The sequence below is a fragment of the Lepidothrix coronata genome, unplaced genomic scaffold, assembly GCF_001604755.1.
Source record: "Lepidothrix coronata isolate B3197 unplaced genomic scaffold, Lepidothrix_coronata-1.0 Scaffold37, whole genome shotgun sequence".
Lineage (NCBI taxonomy): Eukaryota > Metazoa > Chordata > Aves > Passeriformes > Pipridae > Lepidothrix > Lepidothrix coronata.
The window spans coordinates 685,029-694,709 of NW_016690217.1; the positions used below are offsets into that span (position 1 = coordinate 685,029).

The following is a 9,681-nucleotide window of genomic DNA, read 5'->3' on the forward strand; positions in this document are numbered from 1 at the left end:
AATAGCAGGAGGGAAAAATTGCTGGCACAAACTTCAGGATCTCACCTGCTGAAGGATCATTTCAAGGGAATCCCTGTCCTTTTGCATGACTCCATCTCTCTGCAAGTGATTAAGTAACTCTGGCTTCTTGTAATTCTTCAGAGCCAACAAGTGGATTACCCTGTCCTTGAATGGTCGGTCAGAAACTCCACTGTAAATTCTCTGGAAGATGTTTGCAGGGTTCATGGGTGTTGTTCTTTTCCTCTCAGGCACAGCATCTGGAGTTCTTTGTGGGACTCTTCTGATCTCTGTTTTTCTTTCTAAAATAAGGCCAAAAGGGAGGGAAAAAAATGTGTCATATGGGAGGTTGGGAGAAGGCAAGGAAGTTGGTTTAAAAGTATTTACCAGGACTGATAAACCTGTATTTGTTCATCATTTCCAGGTCTGTGAGAATTCAGATAGTAAAGATGGATCAAGTTGGGCATTAACAAACAAACAGTCATTAAACAATGCTCATAAATGAGTGATACTTGAGGCTAGACAGGGGCCGGCAATGTGTGTTGGCAGCCCAGAAAGACAACTCTGTCCAAGGCTGCACCAGCAGAGCTGGGGCCAGTAGGCTGAGAGAGAGGATATGACACAGCAGGCACTTGTCTGAAACCACTAACTTGTGTTTGGTACCTGAAAGATGCTAAATGAGTGATGGTGACAAAACAGGGAGCCTTCTCTCTTTGTATCAGGCACACAGAGACTGACCTGTTCCTATGAAGTGCTTCAATTTTGTAATGGAGGGCAAACCTTTAATACCTTTCCACGCTGGCTGCTCCCTGGACTCTGCCTTTCTGGTGTTCAACTGCAAACCTAATCACTCAAACACACACAGTTAAATTTTGTAGAACACTGTAAACTTGCCAGTTGTCTATTTAAGGCACTGTTAATGTTTTGAGAAGTTAAATTCAATGGTAATTGAATAATGCAGAAACTTCCCACAGCAGTCAAGCAAAGCACTTCCTAATGTCATGTCCCTGAAGAAAAAATAACCTGAAAGCATATCGAAGCATTTACATGGAAATTAGGAAAGAGTTCTTCAACCCGAGTGTAGTCAAGCACTTGGCAGGCTCCCCAGAACAGTGATCATGGCACCAAGTCTGCCAGAATTCAGGAAGAACTTGGACAGTGTTCTCAGGCACATGGTGGGATTCTTGGAGGCAGGAGCTGGACTTGATGATCTTTGTGGATCCCTTCCAATTCAGTATATTCTATGATACTGTGACAAACCCCAGTTCCTAACTGGTACTGCATGGAGCATGTTGCCCTATGTCCTACCACCAACTAGACCTGTCCTACCTGAGTTTCCTCAATGCCAGCCCAAAACAAAAGTACCCCCCCAATACCACAATTGCCTTACTGCTGCAAGTCTTCAGACCCCAATTACTGAATGTTAAATATTCACTTGAGATCTATTTACACCACCACCAAGAATCACACATATCATCATTCAATGTCAAACAGAACTTCCCCAATGAGAAGTTCTGAAATACATGAAAGTGGCTCCTCTCACACTGCATTACGGAGCAGTTCAAAAAACAGAGGGGGAGCAGTGCCAGCACCACCTCCTACAATCAGCCCCAGACAAGCTTCCTTGGAGTCAAGGCCACACATGCTTAATTTTCTCTTTCCAAAAAGCCATGACAATGCTAGCTTAAAATGCTCTGCCGTGTACAGACAGAGCAAGAGCTGCACTTTCATTGTCAGGGATGTCCCTGCTGGCAGGCGACTGCAGCCAGAGCCAAGTGAGAGCCTATTTTACTCTGTGAAGGTGGATGTACCTGGCTCAGCTCACTGCTGCAGGCAGGACCACTGCTGCTGGTACCATTGAGAGCCTGTAAGGTGCATGTCCACCTTGTGTCTGCCTGGAGACACAAGGCTTCTTGGGGAAACAGTGCTCAGAACAGTTCAATAATGAATGATATTCACCTGAGATGTCTGAACACATCACTTGTTCCAAGAAAACGCCACAGAAATTAATTACTAGGTTTAAAACTTACAGACATCCAATAAAAAATGAAAAGCAACCATACCTGAAAATGGCCCATCAGGTCCATCAGTAACCTCTGCACCTTGATTTCGTGATGCCTTTTCTGCCTGAGTTGGGAGTTTGAATTGCAACGCTCCGTAACTATAAAAACATTGAAAAATGTTGAGCCCTTCAGGCACTACTTCAGCATGAGAAGTATGGTTGTATCAGGAATGTTAAAACTGGTCTTCACAGGAGAAGAAAAACATTTCCCCGTTCTGACAGCAAGCTAGGACGTAAACAGATTTCCAACTGCCTCTACACGTTCAGACTTTGCCAGTTTTACCTGTCAGTGTGGTTACAATTTCCTCACGCAACTGCAGGGCTGTGCTGCTTGTTCTCCCGAGAACTGCTGCAGTGACAGCCACAGGCAGCACTCGGGCAGCTGCCCGGCACTCTCCTGGCAGGCAGATCCTACCCTAGAGCCTTCCTGGGCGCTGCCCTCACTCCCACCGCCCTTACCAAGCCTCCTGTGTGGCACCTGCCACGGCAACGGCCCTGACCGAGGACAGGACACCAGCTTCAGCTCACCTGAAATGCTTCAACCACTCTAAAATGCCCAATTAAGGCTCCAAGAAAAAGCATCAACAACCTGAGTCTCAATTTATCATGTCCTTTCTGAAAGTCACAAAGCTGCACAAGGCCACTGCCCAGTATTTCAACACAATACAGCTCCAGTTTTGTCCATAGCCAAGGACTATGGATTGATCCCTCGCTCCAAAACCGCCATATATACAACAGAAAAAAAAGGCCATTTTTTAAATGGCTCTGTGTGTAACACTACTGCAAGTTCTGCCTTAACTTTGCAGGTACTTTGCACAAACGGAGCGCTGCCTACACAGGGCCCGTGAAAGCTGGTCTGAACTAGATTTTGAGGAAAATTAGCAAAACCTCATTAAAACTACCTAGGCTTCCAAGCCAGAATTATTTAGAGCTAAATTAGCTAAATCAATTTAATCTGACATAAAAAATACAGTTTCATTCAAGCCATCCTTCCCAAAGAAGAAGGTGCCCTCAAAGGTGCTCAGGATAGGCAGGCCAGGAGTGGAGGCAGGACCTCTCCCTCCTAACTTAAACTGCTGCTGCTTGCTTTGTACCAGCCTTGGAAGCCTGGGCCCTTTCAGATACCATTTTTGTGGCTGTTAAGATAAGACAACTCTCCATCAAGGCCAGCATGCTGCCAACCATAATCATATTGACATACAGTTGTAGAATGGAACTTGTCAAGCTTGGACCATCCTGAGCTCCAAAACCTTTGAAAAATACCACTAAGAGGGGGGAAAGTACTCAGAAGGTAATTTTTTTTAGGAACAAAACCAAAAAGAATTCTACAGAAAAGCAAGTGTTTGTAACTAGCAAGAAGCCACGTATTGCTGGGAATTCATTTCCTACTGCAGTCATCACCAGGAACATGCTCCTGTAAAGGTTTTCACCGTGTGCTCAAAGCCACAGAATCCAATGAAATGTGCTATGAAAGAAAACATGAAGCAAAACTTACGTTGAGCCTGTTTGCTGGACACAGTCAAAGCTTTCCTGAGGATTATCTTTGCCAGCATTTGACAAAGGGAAGTTAAATGCATGCACTTCATTTGGCTAAAAGATAAAAATAGTTTCTGTGAAAACTTCAGTCTACACTCCATTGCTGGTGATTAACTAGGCCCATAATTTTAAATGGATAACTGTATTTTGAAGATTTTGCTACTATTTCAGTCACTAAAAAGAGCTGCTCTGTCACAATTCTCCCTCTGAAAGCAGCTGGCCACAAAACCACTGAGATAGCAGCAGTCACTCAGCTTCTAATTCAGCAAAGCATTTAATTAGCAAGTCATCCCTTCCTGCTTCCCAGAATTAATAGGCATATACTTCTCTTGAAATGCAAGTGCTTGAGTACAATCGAACTGGCTGGAGCTCATCTTACAAATGAGAGGAGAGCAGTTGGGAAATAAATCACAAAGTTGGGGCAGCATCCAACTCTGGGATTTATTTGATCCCAAGAAAACACATACTGGAGTCAGCTTCAACAAGGACTACAACTAGAAAAGATGAATGCCGATTTCAACAGGTGCAAAAACCCTTTTTGTTTTCCTCAGCTCTACATGCAATTATTTGCATAAATGTGAAATGGTCAGTCAGACCTAAAAGCCTTGGTTTGTTTGGCTGCACCGATCAGTTAGTACAGAAGGTGCCGCTTTCTGCTGGAGCTTAAAAATCATTAAAATGTCTTGAAAAAAGCCTTGTAAAAAGGGAATGGGGGTCTGAAAAGAGATGTAGAATATCCTTCACAAGAGGCTGTGCCAGGGACCTCATTTCAAGCAAAAACCCACCATGGGGAAGTAGCTGTACAGAAAATATCTGCAGGTCCAACATCCCACCAAACAAGCCCGCAGTACGACACTTCTGCAATACAGGGGAGCACCAATGCAACTACAGCAACAAGAAACAGCAGGTTGAACTGCAGGACAATGATGTGAGTCTTGAACATGGGACTATGCTGCTCTTGATCAGCTTTCCAGATGTTTCCACCACGTTATTTTCCCAGTCCCACTGCTGGTCTACTATATCCTACCGTATCTCCTGTATCCTTACAAGCAGCCATTGCAGAAGTATTTTTCAGTTTGGGAAACTGAGTAATTGATTGTTTAGCCTAAAAAATGGGCATTATTTTAACAGAAGCATGCAGGAAGTCTTACCACTGATGTCAAATGCATCTCTCCAGGCTGACAGAGATGCAGAAAGACTGTTTTCTAGATCAGCACTGAAAAGACAGAGGAGGGACTGACCAGATCATTCCTCATTGGTGGCAGCTGCAGGAAACTTGATTCTTTTGCCTCTGCTCTAAGCTTCCCCAAAGAAAAAAATTTCATCTACGGCTGCATACAACTCCAAGGCAAATTTCATCAACCCCAAGAATCTTCCCTCACCAGCAGATTTTTCAACTGAGTTATGTAGGGACTCCCTGCTTTCAAGTGCCTGAATGTCCAGCACTGGTGTAACTTTAGGATACAAACATCAGGAGATACTTTAACAACACTAGTGTTAGTTTAACACAACCAGGGTGGGCTCTTAAAAGTTAGTGAAGCAAACCTACGGGGTGGCTGCCAGCAAGAAGCCTGGCTCCACCAGTATGTTCCTGCTGCTTTCTCTGGGCCAGCCAACCAGGGCATTTGACTGTGCCAGTCCTGCACAGATGCAAAGCCCCAGTCATGCAAGGAACTACAGAAGAAATTAAAAATAACAACTAAAATAATAATAAAAAAAGTTTTCTTCTAGATCATCCTCTTGAACATCACTGCAGGAAGCACACAGCAAGGCATTTGCCAAAGGGTCCTCCTTCCCTGGAGCATCACTGGCTATAACACGGACCAAAACTGCTTTGGTGCAGCTCCATTTAGTGCCAAAGGACAGAGACAAGTGTCAGTAAGGATAGCAGTGCACAGGGCAGCAAGGACACCAAACCTATTCATCTATACACAGAGAAACTTAGGAAGATGCCACCCTGGATGTGATAAAGGAAATCCCAGAAAGGAAGGCCTGAGTTGGTACAGGATCCTCTTCAACTTCAAAAAAAAGGAAAAAAAGGTCTTAGCATAGGCTACAGGAAACAACAAGTGGAAAGAGAGATGTTCTGTAAAAATTAAGTCTTAAAGTTTTCATGTTTTGAAATTTGAGATTTTAGGATAAAATTATAAAGATTTCTTGCTTCAAGCTCTTTTGAAATGATAGAAGGCAGAGAGCCCTTCTAAGTCTTCTCAAATGAGAATAAGCTCCTGCTGTTAACTGACAAAAGTCAAGACTTCAAACAGACTCAGACAAACTCTGGCCACCTCTGACCAAGCACCTGTGCAACCTGGGGCAAGGCAGGCAGGTGAGAGGATCAACAGGAGCGGGCTCTGTGGCTTAGGAACACTCTCTTCCTGCCTCCTGCCTTTCATCCCTGGGCAGGGGCAGTTTTCCCAGTAAAACCCACAGCTCAGACGCTCACACATGCACCAGCACTGCGGTCTGACATCTGTGCTGTGCTTTGAGCTGGCCCCAGTGTCACCACCGGCCAGGCTGTAGCACTTCCGGATGAGTATGGAATGCTCTTTACCCTCTGCTGCCTACTTTGAAATGTAATTTTAAATTCTACGTCCTCAAATTGGCCTGCAATTTCTTCCAGTATATTGAAAGCACCATGCTGTGGGGTAGGAGAGCCATTCAAAGACATGAATATGGACATACAACAGGAATTTAGCCTCCCTCTGTGTGTCCTGAATTACTTCAAGAATTACTTTTAAATTGTTTGATTGCAGGTTTGTTTTTTTCTAATATACAGTGTCTTCAGACAACCCAGATAGTACTCAGTAGGCAGGAAACAATTACAAAACCTTAGCACACAGTTTCACAGCTGGGTTGCTGTACAAACCCTAGAGACACAGAGCTTATCTTACACCACGGATACTTCCGAAACACCAGAGTATTTTTCCAGCTATTCACTATAAGAAGGCACTGCTACTATTCTACAAGTGGTAACAGAAAGTAATGCAACCTGGTAGTTTTGGGTGTCAGATCTGAAAATTCCAAGTTCTGATTTTAAACCTTCATTGCAAATTTTCAGTGGCACAGTCAGCATTGAACTGGGTCAGCAATGGAGCTGAGCATTAAGGTATCACCACCTACAGACATCAGTTCCTGTCCTCCCCTTCTGGCACTGGACAGATGTTTGAGCTGGCAGACCACAACCATTTAAAATGGAGATAAAAGAAAGAAATGGTATCTTCTCCCTCCCTTATTCCTCCCCCGATGCTAATATTCTTGTCAACTATTAATAAAACAAATGATAGTCTGACATACCCAAGATGAGGAGGCAAAGCTCCTCGACGCTTGGCTCCCATCCCCAGAGAGTGCTTTGACCTCAGAACTGTGTCCCACCACCACTGCTCCGTGTCCCACCTCCATCCCTTCATGTCCCACCTGCAAATGCCCCTGCTGCAGGAAGGCATCCCTTCTCAAAAGAACGACTCTTTGTCCTGAGTCAATGCCTTTACATTAACTGGAAGAATGCCGGCACCATGACATGTGGCCGCAGTGACAAAGGTCAAACACCCAAGTCACATTTAAACCTGCTGGAGCCAAGCCTTCTGCAGCCCAGCAGCAATCACTGCCACTGCCAACCCATGAGGCCTCCTCTCCCGCCGTGACAGCACAGCTCGTGTGACCATGGAACAAGGATAAATCCATGCATTTTGGCTGGGAGCTGAGCCAGAGCACGAGTTTACTGAGTGTCACAGCACAGGGAATCTCTGACTTCCACTGGAGCCTCTGTGCTGTCCCCCGTGGGCCACTTCCACCGGCATGGTTGTGTTCAGAGGGGCCCTCGGAGCACGAGGAGGCCCCAGCCCTGCCCAGCGGGTCCCGTGGGCACTGGATACCAAAACCACAGCCTAAACCCTGCCCTGTGCCAACCCACAGAGCCCAGTGCCCACCCCTCACCTGGCAGTCCTGGGAGCTCTTGTTCAGCTCAATGTGCATCCTGGTGGTGTTTGGGGCCCTGTTCCACCAGTACATGGTGGATTGCGCTCTGTCCCACAGCTCCGCCAACTCGGGCTCCCACTGCACTTCTGCTGCTCTTGCTCCCAACTGCTCCTATTGCAAAATGTGGAAGACATACAATTTTTCTTACAGAATGATGCTCATTGATGTTTGATCTCTGTATACTTTCAAACCCAGTCAACAAGAGGAGATATTTAAGCCACGAAAGAGAAAGCAGCCAACAAGCTCTAAGTGATGTCCAGGTGTTGGAAAGACAAATTACTCATCTGTAGAATTGCCTTATTATAGGTTCAACATATTCCAATGATCTCAGACCTAGAGGGAGGTTAACAAGGCTTGGGAAGAAATATGTACCACTGATAGCAGACACGAGGAATGCAGAATTTATGAGCCACAGGACATTTGGCAGAACACCCAAGATAGAGAAGAAACTAGTAAAGACAATCCAGCAACTGTGCTGAATGAGCTCTGACTGGGTACAAGGTAATTCCGGCAAGAGCAGATCACAACCACTGACTCATGACCACTGGCCCAAGAAATCCACGGGCTCCAAGGACGAGAAAGACTGAGCATGCAGACTAATTAGCATGAGAAGCAAGAGAATCATTAACCAATAGAGGATAGAATATAATTAGTATGACTACGAAAAAGTGACTTGTTCCCAATGAACGTTAATGCGTTTGTTTGCTAAAATGTACCAACAGGGAAAGGATTGGCAGTCACTGTGCTGGCTTTGTGGGTCTGCACCCCTTTCTGTGCAGAACTGCCAATAAATCAATTACCTCCACACTGTGTGTGATCAGCCTTTTGCACACTGGGTGCAAGAACCTACTTTGGGACAATGTTCTTGCTCTGACAATGACGGTTTGTCTCCAATGCCGCTCTTGCTGCGTTCCTGCTCCAGGCACGAAACGCTCTGAGCAGTCCCGCCTCATGTCCTTGGGGGCAGCTCCATATTCCAAGGCAGAGCAAATGGCTGTGAGGTCACTGAGGCGCTTTGGGATGACCCGTGCTGGGTCTATGATCTTCCAGAGCTCACTTTCCATGCCATGAAATCTTGTCTTTATTTTCAAGACCATATCCATTTCTGCCCATATCCAGTCTCATGGCTGCCATGCTCAGATTATAATTTACTGTTTCAGTGTTTGTCTCCACTAGTTTGGTTCTTTTCCTCTGCTAGTACTTGCTTGCTCTTCTATACTGCCTACTCCAAAACGTCTTTATAGTACATACACACACACACACACTTTAAATATATATATAAAGCGTGTGTGTATGTATATGTATATATACACATATATGTAAAATACACACAACCCTCTTTCTTCAAGCCATTTCTCAGTATCTACTTGTTCAGTTTCAGTTTTTTGTGATGGTCATTTCCTGGCCAAACCAAGCAAATAAAATATACAAGAAGACAGTTAATGGTAACAATCTCTTGACTGTCCATATAAGGCACCATTCTTGTCCCTTCTGTGTCATTTCATATTTAGGGAAGCCTGAAGCAAGGCCTATAAATGTTGTACCTGTAGGTATGTCTGTGCCATGGTCTCTTGCAATCAAGGTTACCTGTATGAGTTTCTTTTCAAGAATGGTTCTCTGAAACATAGATCTTTATTACCATGACTCATTGTTATATAAATAATAACATCTCAGGGACCAGCAGGGTATGGAGAGCAGCCATTAGTGATTTCTTCAAAATGCCTCCAGATGTAGGTCTTGCAGTTTTCACCAGGTTACAGTGTGTGCAGCAAGTGGTAATGCAGAGTCTGCACAAAGACAAGAAACTAGGAGGGAAAATGTCTGTCTGAGGGCCTTGGAGAGTTCATGCCTTTAGTAAACTGGTCATATAATTGCCCTTCTCCTCCGAGCTCTCTGTTTTGCCTTGACACATTCTGCTCATCTTTTCAGAGAGTTTTTTGCTTTTTGCTTCTCCACTTGGTTGTTTGTTTGGATTTCCGTTGGGCTTTTAGGGGGTGAGTGGGTGCTGCGTGGTGTGGATAGTAATTTTATCTTTCGGACAGCAGGTAAATTGAAATCTGAGAATAGAGCAGTGCACTTCACCTCCCAACTGGAACTCTCCCCACCATTTC

The 9,681-nt window shown here is 44.8% G+C and overlaps 1 protein-coding gene across 1 annotated transcript in view; it reads right to left on the bottom strand.

The window, feature by feature from the left end:
- The window catches only part of ELL2 (elongation factor for RNA polymerase II 2), a 37,503-nt gene that overhangs the window by 14,990 nt on the left and 12,832 nt on the right, over positions 1-9,681 (bottom strand). Inside the window, exons 5-9 of the mRNA XM_017812565.1 lie at positions 7,529-7,681; positions 3,555-3,649; positions 2,061-2,158; positions 787-840; positions 46-299 (exon numbers count right to left, since the gene is read on the bottom strand). Of these exons, the coding sequence (XP_017668054.1) occupies positions 46-299; positions 787-840; positions 2,061-2,158; positions 3,555-3,649; positions 7,529-7,681 (654 nt within the window). The remainder of the gene's footprint in view (positions 1-45; positions 300-786; positions 841-2,060; positions 2,159-3,554; positions 3,650-7,528; positions 7,682-9,681) is intronic.